General features: G+C 41.0%; 1 protein-coding gene across 1 annotated transcript in view; it reads left to right on the top strand.

Annotated features, from left to right (window-relative positions):
* The window catches only part of STPG2 (sperm tail PG-rich repeat containing 2), a 1,004,689-nt gene that overhangs the window by 569,694 nt on the left and 418,941 nt on the right, over positions 1-16,054 (top strand). Inside the window, exon 13 of the mRNA XM_082259340.1 lies at positions 13,553-13,668. Coding sequence (XP_082115466.1) covers positions 13,553-13,668 — 116 coding nt within the window. The remainder of the gene's footprint in view (positions 1-13,552; positions 13,669-16,054) is intronic.

Genomic DNA, 16,054 nt, shown 5'->3' with positions numbered 1-16,054 from the left:
GAAACAAGCAATGCCTAATTTATATTGACGGCTTCGTGCTGAATTAAGAAAAGGATGAAAGCAGCACTTAATATTTGCATAATATGAGCCATCCTAATGCACTTTAACATTTTTCAAATTGACTTTATTGCTGATCTGTTCACAACACTCATGAGGATAAAACGTATTGCAATGACTAAAGCACAAAGAGGTTTGACTAATGCAACTGATATGTATGCAGAAGTTTGGCTCACTCCGCTTGTCTCATTGGCTTTGATGCCAATTCATATCACAAAGGTTCCCGTCAGCACTGAAATATTCATAAAAAGGACACATATACTGTGACCTTACAATGCAGGTAGCTTGCTGAGTGCAAACGTAGAATCGGAACATGAACGCTTCTCAGAAAACATTGCTACTGGGGTCACTGGATACACGGAGTGGGTGGTTATATAGCATAAACATTAATGCTGCAAAAGAGAGACCCCTATTGGAATAAAGAAAGCAATAGTCCAATAAAATACATGTATAACCTTGAAAAAAACAAATTTTAAATGTTAGCTACAAAGCAAGCCGCTTTAGATACAGCATTGAAATACATCTATGAAGTGTTTGCCTGATGTTTAATTCTGTTATGATATCAACATACTTATGTGTGACAAGCAGAACTTGGCAGATGACATCACTGCTTTTTATTTCAATTTTGTATCTTTCTGTGTCATGTGCCTGCTCACTGAACTATAACAGCATCAATATAATTCCTCTTTTATATGGTTGTCCTGGGGGCAGTAAAAACAGGAAGTTGGCTGCCCACCTAAAGTCTAAAATATAGCTGAAGGGAGCTGCTCACATGCTACTGCCACCATGCAAATTTAACATGACATGCTGAGTTGACAGGCAACGCCACCCGTTAAAATTGGCCATTCAAGTTGATGGGGCTGTGCCAAAACCATGAGCCAAATCATTGGCTTCCCATTATGGTGAATTAGGCCCATTGTAAAATGCTATTTGACAAAACATTGCTTTTGCGAGCATGGGCAGTGTAAATTTAGCCTACGGGTTTGTGTTGAAGGGCTTTGGTTTGAGTATGCAATCCCTTCCAGCAAAAATTGACCCCTGAGTAACACAAGGTCCTCCACCAGTAACAATAGATTGCCACGCAAAAATAGATCCCCTCTAGGCTCCAGCAGCAATAGATACCCCAGCAGCCAACATCAGTAGACTCTCCATAACACCCCAGCACCCCTTGCCATTGCATACATTCAATGCTGGAGGGGCTGAAACTGCTTTCCTGTGCGTTTCCACTGAAAAAAAGCCCTGGGTGATCTACCTCTCCAACCTATCCGAAACGAAAAAAAACTTTTGCCCTTTAGTTATACTTGAAGTAAATACGAAATATCTTTCTAATGGACAAATATTGAAAGAAAATAGTATAAAAAAAAATCACACACACACACACACGCACGCACGCACGCACGCACGCACGCACGCACGCACGCACGCACGCACGCACACACACACACACACACACCCTTCTCTTCTTCCACCAATAAAAAGACATTGTAGAAAAAGGGTTTTTTTTTTAAATGTGTGTGATTTTTAATACTATTTTCTTTCAATATTTGACTTTTAGAAAAATACTCTGTATTTACCTACTGTAAATTAACTTAGTTGTTTTTGATACACTACCTGTGTCCTGTGAAAGGAGCTTCCCTCTTATTTCTTTTGTATTAAAGGAGTTGTAAAGGCAAGAAGGTTTTTTTTATCTTAATGCATTCTATGCATTAAGATAAAAAGCCTTCTGTGTGTAGCATCCTCCCCAGCACCCCCTAATACTTACCTGTGCCACGAGTCCCTCGGCTGTCTGAGACTCTCCCTCCTGATTGGCTGAGATACAGCTGCGGTGCCATTGGCTCTTGCGGATGTCAATGAAAGTCAGCTAGCCAATCAGGAGAGAGAGGGGATGGGCACGAATGGACACGCAGAGCTGCCGCTCGTCTCGGTACCTCAAAGGCAAGCTGCTTGCTGTGGAGGCACTTGATAGGAGGGAGTGGGCCAGGAGCAGGAACGAGGGACAGAAAAGAAGAGGATGATCCAGGCTGCCCTGTGCAAAACCAACTGCACAGAGCAGGTAAGTATTATTATTATTTATTTTTTTTTTAAAACCAGACTTTACAATCACTTTAATACAATTGCTGCAGGGACTGCACTCACTTAATGAGTTTGCATATTTCTACAGTTGAAACCATTTTACCTCTTTATTAGCAATAAAAACTGACAGGGGTTCTAAGTATTCTCCACTGTATCAATTCCCCTGGATATTGTATGGGATAAAATACCACATGGTTTCATGAGATAAATACCATCAATTTTGATAAATACTGCATGCCTTATTTTAGTAGCATTTTTTTAGTGAATGCCAAAAAACTATTCGAAAAACGATATGGGCTGTTTTACCGTCAATTTTAAAGAGAATAATACCGCTTTGTGAATGGAGCCCGCTGTCCCATTTTTAGTGTTAGTTTTTCGATATATATATATATATATCTCCACATATATATACATTATTTACCAACGAGATTGCACTATAAGTGGCAGTGGGTTTACTTCTTTAGTCCCAACTCTGGACAGAAATTACATTTAAATGGTGCATTGTAGATAAAGCACCTTACTCCTCAGTCTTGATCCCAAACACCTCTTCTTCCAGCAGTGTAATGGATCAAAGTCAGAGTTTCCTCTATGAGCCAAGCTATTTTTCGGCCTTGGGGACCAGACATTTTTCCCTGCCCTTATCTTCTTGGGCACTGGACCCATCACCACCCTTGTGAATACTTCTGCCTTTGGAGTCTATGGGAGACCCCAGTCCGACTGCTGGAAGTATCACATCCACCTATAAGAGATGTCCACATCACACAGACAGTGATGTGGACACCCGAAGAAGGACCTCAGGAAGTAAACAGAAGAAGCAGATGTGGCTTCAAATAGGTAAATTGGGCATTTGGATGTTTTTTTTTTTAATACCAGAAGTTAGTTTGGGTGTGGAGTGAAAGAGTTGCTACTATCCTGGTGTAAGCCGTTAGGTCTTGTGCCATAATCATCCAGTTCTTACCGCCTTGATTCAGAAAGTTTTCCTATCCTTTTGTCCTATCCACTACCAGTGGCGGCTGCTCCATGGGACGGGGGGGGGGGGCATTAGACGGACAACACCATACTATCCCCCCCTGGACAACACCAGGCCGCACACCATAACACCAACCCCCCCCCCCCACCGACTCACTCACCTTGCCTGGATATGTGGAGGGAGGGCAGGCAGCAGCAGCACACGGCGGCGGCTTCAGGTTCGGCTTCTTCCCCCTGTCTTCTGCGTCTCCTCCCTCCTCCTTCATAGCCAATGACATGTCTTCTCCTTTCGGCCAATCAGGAAATGGCTTCCTGATTGGCCAGGAGGAGGATCCCTGTGACAATAGGGAATATTAATTCACTATTGTCACCCAACTGGCTGGGCTCGGGGTGCAGTGCTCTGCGCCCTGATCCCACCCTTTTTTTTTAGCCTATTAGAGCCTCTGGCTCTAATCACATGCTAAAAAATGAAAAAAAAAAGCCCCATTGAACTCTATGTGTCCGGCGCCCCGCATGTACATTGGGGGGGCGGCGCCCATGCGCCCCCAATGCACCAGCCGCCACTGTCCACTACAGAAGAAGAGGATGCTGGTGCGTGAAGCATCTATACAATACATACAATAAGTGTGTTGTTTTTTACTGTAGAGCCTTAGGTGACAGTTTCAGCACCACAACAGTTCTCTACATTTGCAATTAAAACATAACAACAACCCAACGCAGCACAGCAAGGGGGCATGCATTCATTCTACAGACAAGAGTGATAAGGGATTTGCACATTGGGGGTACTGAAACAGAACAGAGATGTGTGGATTTGTGCTTATTACATTTCTTATCCGCATTTCTTCATCAGATACTTTCTCACATGCAAATATGCATTTCTCCTTCTCTTTTACAATACACTGATTAAATGTGAATAGAAACGAGCAAGACACTTTTAAAATCAGTTTATCTATGCCAAACAAATGACTTGATAGTCTTCACATAAACAATTAGATAGCTGTGTGAAATGGAAGTCAATGAACTGTAGTTAATGAAAAATATTTTGTCACTACGCACATAAAACATAAAATGTTATTTCTGTTGGGTTTTCCAGTAAGGGGGACCTCAAAGCCAAGAGTTTAGTTTCTCCAAAGAGTGTCTAAAGTCATTTGTATCTTGATGTGCATAATCATATCAATGTGTATTAATAAAAAAAAAAAATAATAATAATTATATGTGCATGGGAGCAGTCATATTTGCTCAATGCATATGCAGGCTCAGCTTCCAGCTTGCAAGTGTAACACAGTGGTTGTGCTTTAGTGCTCTTTCTCACAATATAAGTCTTTGGGGTTGATTTACTAAAGGCAAATAGATTGTGCACATTGAAAAGTTGCTCCAGAGCTTAGTACATGAGGTGAAGCTTCACTTTACAAAGAATACCCAATCACATGGAAGGAAAAAAAACAGCATTTTTGCTTGCGCATGATTGGATGATGGAAGTCAGCAGAGCTCCCTCTCATTTACTAAGTTTTGGAGTAATTGCACTTGCAAAGTGTTCCTTTAGTAAAGTAAACACATTCATCAAGCAAATCCACCCCATTATATGTAGTAAAATATACCTTTTTTTCTCTGCTCATTTCGCCAGATTTTTAGAGACTTTTTTTTTTTACTGAATATACATGCATATACATAATTTGCTGCAAAAAAATCTCTAAATCACTCCAAACATAGAACAATGTACATGCATATCACAATAGTCTAAACCCTTGTTAGATCATATGTCATATGTAGTGGGGATACTATTATAATTAGAGATATCTTCCCAATGACAAGTTCCCACTGACAGCATTGCTCTTTCTCACAATATAAGTCCACTGGGTTGATTTACTAAAGGCAAATAGATTGTGCACTTTGCAAAGTACAGTTGCACTCCGCAAGTGCAGTTGTTCCAGAGCATAGTAAATAAGGTAAAGCTTCACTTTGCGAAGAATACCCAATCACATGCAAGGCTTGCACATGATTGGATGACAGAAGTCAGCAGAGCTTCCGCTCATTTACTAAGCTCTGGAGCACACCGATATACACAGGAATGAAAATGATGATTGCACTGCACATATAAGGTATCACCCCAAAATTAAGAAAAATAATGCGAGTTATGATCCACCATTAACTCTAAATACGTTGAAAAAGCTTTTAAAGTATCGCCTATTGAAATTTTGTGTACTGTTCTTTTTTGTCCTTTAGGTGCGCACGCGGTTTGGGGATTTGATGTATTTGGTGTCTAGTTACTCTATACAACCTCCTATTTCATATTTTTTTTGCATAATAATTTTGAGTTGAAGTAAATATAAAGATTACAAAAAAGGGAAGAACACAATGTCCAACTCAACATAAAGTGAAATAATTATTTTGGAATTGAAACAATAAAGAGATGATTGCCATAAGAACATATAAAAAGATGTAAGAGACATCGGGGTTTATCCACTAAAGGCAAATCCACCGTGCCCTGCAAGTGCACTTAGAAGTGCAGTTGCTGTAGATCTGAGGGGGACATGCAAGGAAAATAAAAAACAGCATTTTTGCTTGCACATATTTGGATGATAGAAATCAGCAGAGCTTCTCCTCATTTCAGATCTTCCCACCAGATCTACAATGACTGCTCTTCCAAGGGCACTTGCAGTGTACGTGTAGTGCGCAGTGATTTGCCTTTAGTAAATAACCCCTAATGTTTCACATTTGCAGGAAACATGTTGATAGCTCATTGAATAGAGAACCTAGCCTATTCTGTACATCAGTGGTGCAAAATCATAGGGTGGAACAATAGGTCCAAAGCGCCCTGAAATCTTGTCAGAGAGTTAAATAAAATCCTTTTTTTATATTTTACCCAAACAATTGGTATTATATTGTGTTTGTGTGCACTAAAATATAGATTTGATTAGCAGTGCAAATACTGCGTGACATAAAAAAGGAATAGGCAGCTTTATTGTCTAATAATATTTTCCTATATGTGTGTATTATTTAAAGTGTAAGTAAACCCTAAGGCCCCTTTCACACAGGGGGACCGTTTAGATCCACCTGTCCGTTTTTCAGGCGGATCTGAACGGATGCCCCATGCATCTCTATGGGGCATCGGATGTCAGCGGAGACATATCCGCTGATATCCGTTCCGATCCTGTCCGTCAAATCTGGACGGATGGAAAGCCTATTTTCCATCCGTCCAGCGGATTGAAGAACTTCTGCAGTTTATGAACAGAATTCCATCTTCCTTTTGAAGATGTTAGTTGCACTTAAGGTGATGTAAGTGCAGACTTTAAGCTGGGTTTACACATATGCAAATTGGATGCGGGTTTCCCTGAATTCAATTCGCATGGCAGGCAAGTGCGACTGGTTCATACAGGTCGGGGGCGGCCGTGGTCCGGATTGAAAAAGGGTCCTGTGCAGGTTTGCGTCTGGCTCAGGTGTGAATTCAGGCAAAAATTCGGACCTAAATCGCACCTCAACCGGTGAACAGACACGCACCAGACCCCAGGCAAGAACCCCCGGCCGCACATGTGTGAACCAGGCCTTACACATCTATTGGATCAGGTGTTTTAAGCAGTAAATTTGATGGGAAGAAAGACAGAGGCAATTGAAACCTTCACCTTCTACCACTGTTCTCTGCATGTTAGAATTGCCCTTTGGACTAAATGAGACTTATTTTAAAGGAAAAAGCATGTTGGTCGTGCCTAATTAAACTCTTTCAGCAAAAATTGTAATATGTCATGCAGTTCTGAGTGCAAATTGAATTAATCATAACTAATGAAGTATGATGTTAACGTGTATTTGTATAATTAAAAAGAGATAGCAAGTACACGTATACATTTGTGCTAATTAGCTCTAATTGCATTTACAACCATATGATGTATATGTTTTCCCACTTGATATATATCACAGCTAGCATGTTTGTTTTCACTTACAGTCAATTGCATTCCTTTTTATTCATTTTGCTAATATTAACTGGTTTATACTGTTCCATTTTACAAATGGAGCATAGCTGTAATGGTCTGAAAATAAGTGTCTTCAACCGTAAGGTTTATATCTCACTGTCCATACAGTAAAATAAATGCATGATGTATGACAACAAATCACTGAAGGTGCTAGATTATTAAATAAGTGTTTTTTTAAATGGGTCAATTTAAAAAAAAAAAAAAAAAAAAAAAAACAACAAATGTTTAGATCCCTTTATATGCTTTACATTGGCCTTTTTCTAGTTCTTTGTAGGATGGGTGTTGTATATGTGCTCCGTGCTTATCTATATATCCATATACACAAAAAACAAATGGTATCCCTTATACATGTATATACAAGGAACTGTAAATTTTGCTACTGTACCAAGCCCATGAGATCCAAACATAACTGCCTTTTCTTCCTATATGATATATCAATGAGTCATTTCTGGCTCACAGATAAGTGACTACTAACTCCAACGTGGGGAGTATTCTTCCCACTGACCATCAATGTAATAGAGGTATTCACAGTCAACTAGTGTAAGGGGTCAATTTTCCTTTGACTTTCAATGTTAGGAAGCACTACAATTCTATCTTTCTGTGCTACTTTTCTGTCCATTATTATTACTTAATTTCAATGTTCATTTCAATATTTTTACAAAAAATAATATTGTTGTATAGAGCAGCCCTGGGTGTAAAATATGCTAATTATGAAACATTCCTTATTCTTTATTTATTGCTAGATCTACAACTTACCATTTATGCTAGACATGTGCAATTCATTTGGCTACGAACTGAAATTCGGACACAATTTCTTTTAAGCACAGATTCAGATGTATCTGAATTTCTGAATTGCAATAGTAACACATTTCAATGATTCTGAATTAAATCATAACAAAACAACAAATTTATTCATATTCATTCATTTCATTTGGATGATATGATATAATAGTTTGGGCCTTTTGGTTAATATTTGAAGCATTCAAAATAATGTACCAACATAATGAATGATCCAAATTGATTCAGATCCATTTTGTTTGTATTTTGCATTAACATTTTTCATTATTATAAAAATGCACTACATATGAAATGGAAACATATTGCCATAAATACAATAAGGTATAAAAGTGAAATAAGGTGACAATTCCTGCTTATTGTGTTTGGGTTGGACTTATTGAAAATAATTTCCAAAAATAGGAATCAATGCAGAACAACAAAAATAGGAATCGATGCATATACAAAACAAATCTGAATATACCAAACAAATCTGGATATACAAAGAAAATTCTGAAAACGCGTCACTGTAACATACCAAATATGACTAAATGAAATGATTAACCTAATGAATAAATCTGAAACGAAACAATTTTTTTTCCTTGTGCACATGTCTAGTTTATGCTAATGTCTTGTGAGCTGTAGATATAATAATTACACTGGACAACAAATTTCTTCAAACGTTTTGCTTCCTGAAATACTTTTGAAGATGAGGATAGACCCCTTCAAACTGAACACAAATATAATTTTAGAATGAATGTATCATGTAGGAATCCTAAGAGCTATGAAATTTACTTTTAATGATTATAATGTATTAGGCCCCATTCACACTTGGCGTCTGTCGGCAGACTCTGTTTTTCTCAGCGGGTGATCGATCTGCCGATCCCCCGCTGAGCAGGCGGGTGGCAGCTCTGTCTCTGCGATGTGTGCGGAGACAGAACTGTCAGGTCCCCGCTCTTCTCTATGGGGGAATCGGATGAGAACAGACCACCTGTCTGTTCCCTTCCGATCAGTGGCGTAGCGTGGGTTGTCAGCGCCCGGGGCAATGCAAGTAATTTGCGCCCCCTACACAAACCTACTAGACCACTACACAGGCCACTACACTGACACCTACTCTGACCTAGCTGACCACTACAGAGACCAACCTTATTCTAACACTAACCTACCTGATTACTATACTGACCCCTACACTGACCTACCTGACACCTTCACTGAACCCCCTACACTGACACATTCACTGACCCCCCCCTACACTGACCACTACACTCACCCCCCCTACACTGACTCCTTCACTGACCATCCCTACACTGACCCCCCCTACACTGACACCTACACTGACCATCCCTACACTGACCCCCTCTACACTGACACCTACACTGACCCCCCCATACACTGACACCTATACTGACCCCCTCATATACTGACACCCCCCTACACTGACACATACACTGACCCCCCTACACTTATCCCCCTATACTGACACCGACACTGACCCCCCCCATACACTTAGCCCCCCATACATTGACCCCTTTACACTGACACCAACACTGACCCCCCCACATTCTCACACTGACCTCCCCTACACTGACCCCCCCCATACACTGACACCTACACTGAGACCTATACTGACCCCCCCCCATACACTGACACCTACACTGACCCCCCCCCATACACTGACACCTATACTGACCCCCCCATACACTGACACCTACACTGAGACCTATACTGACCCCCCCCCCCATACACTGACAACCCCCATACACTGACACCTACACTGACATCCCCCCTACACTGACACCTACACTGACCCCCCCTACACTGACACCCCCCCATACACTGACACCTACACTGACCCCCCTACACTGACACCCCCCCCATACGCTGACACCTACACTGACCCCCCCCCATACACTGACCCCCCCATACACTGACACCTATATTGACCCCCCCATACACTGACACCTACACTGAGACCTATACTGACCCCCCCCATACACTGACACCCCCCATACACTGACACCTACACTGACACCTACACTGACCCCCCTACACTGACACCCCCCCCCCATACACTGACACCTACACTGAGACCTATACTGACCCCCCCCATACACTGACACCTACACTGAGACCTATACTGACCCCCCTATACACTGACACCTACACTGAGACCTTATACTGACCCCCCCATACACTGACACCCCCCATACACTGACACCTACACTGACCCCCCTACACTGACCCCCCTACACTGACACCCCCCCCCATACACTAACACCTACACTGAGACCTATACTGACCCCCCCCATACACTGACACCCCCCATACACTGACACCTACACTGACACCCCCCCATACACTAACACCTACACTGAGACCTATACTGACCCCCCCATACACTGAAACCCCCCTACACTGACACCTATACTGACACCCCCTACACTGACCCACCTCACCCCCTCCCATGTCCACTTTACTGGCCCCCCGGGGGCAGGCAGCAGATCACTTACCTTGTTTTGTGTCCAAAAACTGGCGACTCGAGAAGGCGATCCGGAGTGGAGGGAACAGCGTGTCGGCGGCCGGCCCGGATAGCAGGGGGAGACTCCGGAAGCAGTGCTGCACATGCACAAGACTGTCATCTTCACCCACGAGTCCGACCAGCCCCGCCCCCTGGCCGCACGTAACACCTTCAGCGGTCAGCCACTCTTCCTGCACCAAGCAGCAGTCACGGAGCCAAGAAGAGAAGTGCAGGCGGGCGGGCCGCTGGACGGGGCATCATCTAAATAAAGGGACACTATGATCCCCGCGGATGGCGGGCGTGGGATGCGCCCCCCTAAATGTTGCGCCCGGTGCGAGTGGCCCCCTCAGCACCCCCCACGCTACGCCACTGCTTCCGATCCACCAGATGGATGGAAAATAGGGTTTCCATCTGTCCGGATTTGATGGACAGAATTGGATCGGATTTCAGTGGACATGTCTCCGCTGACATCCGATGCCCCATAGAGATGCATGGGCCATCTGTTCAGATCTACCTGAAAAACTGATCTGAACGGTCCGCAAGTGTGAAAGGGGCCTTAATAATGCATAATGTTTCTGACACGCTGCATGAGTTCAACTTTTTTGTGTTTTGTTGCTGATTTCACTTTTGCCCAGTATCTGGTACATTTTAAAGCAGTGTCCGGAAATGGTCAGAGAGGATTGATGGATTCCAGTTGCCCTGATACAGTTTTGTTTTTCAATTGTGACAATGTCCTAGTGGAATTATTCACTATGCTTGTTACTGACTGCACCTAGATTTTCAGGAGTGTGAATGCAGAAAATGAATCTTTGTAGTGCCGAAAATTCTTTACATTTCAGATGCTACCAATACACTTACCACAGGCTTATTTTAAAACACTAAATACATTGATAATAAAGTATATTTGGCAGAGCAAAAAATCAAGAAAAAAAACGAAGTTAAGGGAACTAAGTAAAGGGAATCTTACAAGGGGGGTTTGGCTGCACCGGATATAAAAAGGTACTATAATGCAGTGGTATTATCACGATTGGTGGAGTGGACAAAAAAAAGTAGTAAAAAATGGGTAAAAATAGAAAACACAGTTAAGTAATAATATTTGGGTACCACAACAATATAGAGTATTAGGCGTAGACACGCACGAATTGACTAAGAATGTGTTTAGGGTTTGGGATTTAAAAAAATGGGAATATAATTCACTTTTAATTTCACTCACGGGGACAAATTATTTTCCCCCTGGGAATCGGGCACAATTTGGAGAGTGGATAATAGAAAAAAACACACAGCTTAGGGATATAGTGAACAAAGGGAAGATTTGTTCATATCAGGAATTGAAACACAAGAAAGAATTCTAGATATTTAATGAATGGCGGTATTCTCAGTTAAGACACTTTGTGTCAACATTACCTCAACCCATTCGATTAGAAAAATACTTTTCTCAAATTGAATGCATGTGTAATTCCCAGACAAATTTGAAACATTATGTTTCACAAATCTATAAAATACTCACAGAGATTACAGAGCCGAGAATACTGCCATTTATCAATGGGAAAGAGAGTTGGGATTTAGTTTAGCGGAGCAAAAAATAAAACATTTCTGAGTGCGGTTCATACCACAGCAGTAGATATAAATACAGTAGAGATGAACTATATATGTCTAGCTAGGTGGTATATATAACACTGGTTAAAGCACAAAAATATCAGCCGGAGAAATCTTCAATGTGTTGGAGAGGTTGTAATTTGGAGGGTACTATGGAGCATACTGTATATGGTGGGAGTGCCCAAAGATGCGGGATTACTGGCAGAATTAAAGGCAATATATAAAGGAAATTACGGACATAGACATAGTAGATGATCTGTGGTTTATTCAATTCCATAATACAAAAAGTACAGTAAAACAATATAAGAATACGGTAGTGCTTTATCTAATAAATGCAGCAAAAGGGGTAATACCAAAAAAAGTGGCTAGATCCTGAATGTCCCACGAGGAAGGAATGGTTTAAAAGAATAGAATATTTTTATAAATGGAATATCTGAGAAGCGGTAGAGGAGACCAAACAGGAAAATGTTTCATTGTATGGGAGAGATGGGGAGAATTTAAGAGAACGAGGAAATATGTGGAGATATGTAGGGAACAGGATAAGAGGGAAGAAGGGGGGGGGGGAGAAGTAGAGAAAAGAGGAAGAGAGAAAGTTCAAACCTTTACAGCTGTCACCTGTTTGGGTGACAACTGTATAAGAGGTGGTTTCCACTTATTTGGAGAGTTCTCTACTCACTTCCTATTGTGTTTCGAGATCAGAAAGTGAAGGGAAAAGTCTCTATCAATATACAGACTTTGGACTTTAAATTTTAAACTAAACCTGGCATAAGAGATATTTGGAATCTACCACATTTGATCTTGTTATATGGCTATTATGCAGGCTCATTGATGTTTATTCATTAAAGGGAAATAAACTATTCATTTTGCAAAGAAAGTTTTACTTTGCAAAGGAATTTCCACATTGCTTGATGAATGTGGCAAACGTTCACTTTACAATGAATAACCAGTCATGTGCAAAGAAAATAAAAAACAGCACCTTTGCCTACACATGATTGCATGATGGAAATCAGCAGAGCTTCATCCCATTCAAGCTCTGGGGGAAATTCCCAAAATGCAACTTCTCTTGCAAAGTGAACAGTCTACTTGCCTTTGGTAAATCAACCACACTTTCTGGACCAGTGATTTGAATCATGCCTGCAGACTAAAAGTCAGAAGTCCCTATCAGAATATTTGTTTTGGGTCAATAACTCAGTGCATTGATATCAGAGGTTCAACATGAAAGGCAACTAGCATATCAGAAGGAAAGGCCAGTAATAGCATTCCCCACCTTTCTCTCATGATTGGTGGAATAGTGTATAAAAGTACATGTAATATGTGCAGTACACTTCACACACTAATTCACTGATCCTAATGGAATGCCCATTGCTAATCCTGCTTTGTTAACAGGTTCTATTTGCCTTCATTTATTGTTACCTGTAATGCTGTTCATTAGTAATGAGAACCACACTTCACTGGTGTGAAAAGGCCATTATTCTCAACCTGAACATTCAGAAGCACATTACTAACACATCTGATTCTACTGCCTTTTACAAATAGCTTGTACCTCTAATGTGCATTATTTATTCATTCATCAATATATAATTACTATTCTTGCCTTTAGGGCCTGGAGCTTATAATCCAGTCATGAAACCAGTCATCCAATCTCCATCTTCTGTTCCCAGAGAAGAACGTTTTAAAGATCCAAAAGAGGTTACACCTGGTCCTGGATCATATGAGGTACCACACATTGTAAAACTGATTATTTATGCATTTTGGATTAACGTTTTGCCACTATTTAAAGGCATTCATGCGGTAAACCCTAAACAAAGTTGTGTTTTTTTTTTAAAATGACTTTGATAGGGTCAGTGTGTTTGATTTGCTAAAGGCAAATAGGCTGTTCACTTTGCAAGGATGCTGCACATTGCAAAGGAATTATCCCCAGAACTTAGTTAATGTGGTGGAATTTCATTTTGCAAAGAATATCCAGACATGTACAAATAAATGTAAAAACAAAAGCATTTTTGCTTGCCTGTGATTGGATGATGGAAGTAAGCAAAGCTTCGCCACATTCATTGAGCTCTAGGAAAGATTGCTTGTAGGCAGGTGTCTATTGTATACTGGTATTTTTAAATTGTTTGACAATATATTATGTTTTGGTTCTGTGTTACTTTAAAGCGTAACTCCACTTTTGTTGAGAAAAAAAGCATTCCCCTCTGGGTGATCTATATACATTGCAAGGATTTCAACAAACTTTGTTGCAGATTCCTAACTTTTGTTATTCTGAAGAAATCATCGTTTGTTCCTCTGTGCTGAGTGGGTCTAATGGGAGCGGTTTCATAATTATCAATCAGCTGTCGCAGCTGCAGGGCTCTAATGAGGAAATCTGCTGGGCCTGCATCCCTTTAGACCTGTCCCTATTGGGAGTATCTCACCAAAAATGACATTTTTGTTGCAGGGGATGCCAGAAATCTGACTTGTATCTTAGGCAGACTTCTGGGAAAATTGGTGAGCCAATCACACAAGCAGGAAATTATGTTTCTGGGGTGTGGTCAGTACACATTCTGTGTACAGAACAGCTCCAGGTAGCCATATTGCATTGCATTTTCAGAAAATTACAGCAGCTGCAGATTGAAAAGAAAAGGGAATTTTTAATAACATTCAATTACAATATGATTTGTGTTGCAATTGTATACGCTATATTATTTTTTCTTTATTTGCTGATTTTTTTCCCCATGAAAGTAGAGTTACCTTTTAAATATTCTGGCTGCTGGGGTCGGGTATGAATACTTTTTCTGCAGGTGTGTCATATCCTGTGTCTTGGGGTATACGTATTTGAAGGACCAACCCCAGTGAGATGACCCCTGGAAGACCAAGAGCTCTGATGTGATTTCTTTTTTTCTTTGCCACTCCTTCCTTGACTGCTCTAAAGATAATCCAAGTTTTATGGACTCAGTAACTATGGACATTATCCAATTCAGGTATGGGTTGCACTAAGTTCTCTACGTAACTTTTCCTATACAAACTGCTAGGGACAGTATACCAGTTTAGCAGCACAACCATTCCACCTCCCAAATCACACTCCCAATTTGTATGCAATCATCTGCATACGTGAACAATATTGTAAGATGTACATGTGAACCTCAAGTTTGCCATTTAAATAAAGAGGATGTCGTTGTGATTCACTGGAAGATGTCTATAGTCAATAACAAGTGTTACCCTGGTGTATCAAAAAAACATTAGCTTTTGGAGTTAAAACCATGCAACCCTTCGGGGTAAAAAAAAGTTGTTCTGATGCAGAACATTTGTACCAGGTAAACTCTTGTGGTTAAATACATTTGGGAGAATACACATTTTAACCTTCTGGGTTGGAAAACTCTTTCAAAACATAGTGACCAGTCAGAGGAGGAAGTGTGTGACTGTGAGGGGTGACCGCTTCCCTGTTTGCTGGAAGGACAGGTGCGCTTTGGGTCTCTTGTCTTACAGCTCAGTCTCCATTTTGGAGCCTGCTTTAGCGCAGGGTTTGCCTATGGACCTGGCCTGGAAAGTCACAAGACCAAGGCCATGCATCAACAGAAGTGCGATAGCTTCCTGTGGTGTGTGCCTATAAGGCGAAGTGAATTCAATATGCATAATACTAATGTCAAGCTATGTGTATCTAGGGAAGACACGAGGGGCTGGGGAAAAATGGGACATGTTTTGAATTCCCTTCTTGTAACACTAATTAATTCTGAGTGAGACGTCATGAGAGGTCTTGATTATAGTGTCCATTAGTGTTCGTGGTATGAGTTGGTTTCTTGAGTACCAAAGTGTGGAGAACTACTTAAGGTTGTATGGTTTCAAATCTGCCCTCCAGGGGGTAAGCTCATTGTTTTAGTAATCCTGCTCATATACTTTGAAAAGTACACCTTCTCTTACAAAGTCTATTTGCCTTTAGTAAATCAAACCCAGTATGTCCTCCATGGACATGAAAACCTTGGATAAATATCAGCAGAAACTTTGACTAGCCATCACAAGACCTTTTCATTCTTCTGGTTGGATTCTTTGTTTTTTTGCATTTTATGGAATGCAGAAGTAGAAATGAGACTCTTCTGAGTATAGCAGGAAGAATGAGATTCTGTGGCAT

The sequence above is a fragment of the Pelophylax lessonae genome, assembly GCF_965119305.1.
Source record: "Pelophylax lessonae genome assembly, chromosome: 1".
Lineage (NCBI taxonomy): Eukaryota > Metazoa > Chordata > Amphibia > Anura > Ranidae > Pelophylax > Pelophylax lessonae.
This window is presented reverse-complemented; position numbering and strand designations above follow the sequence as displayed.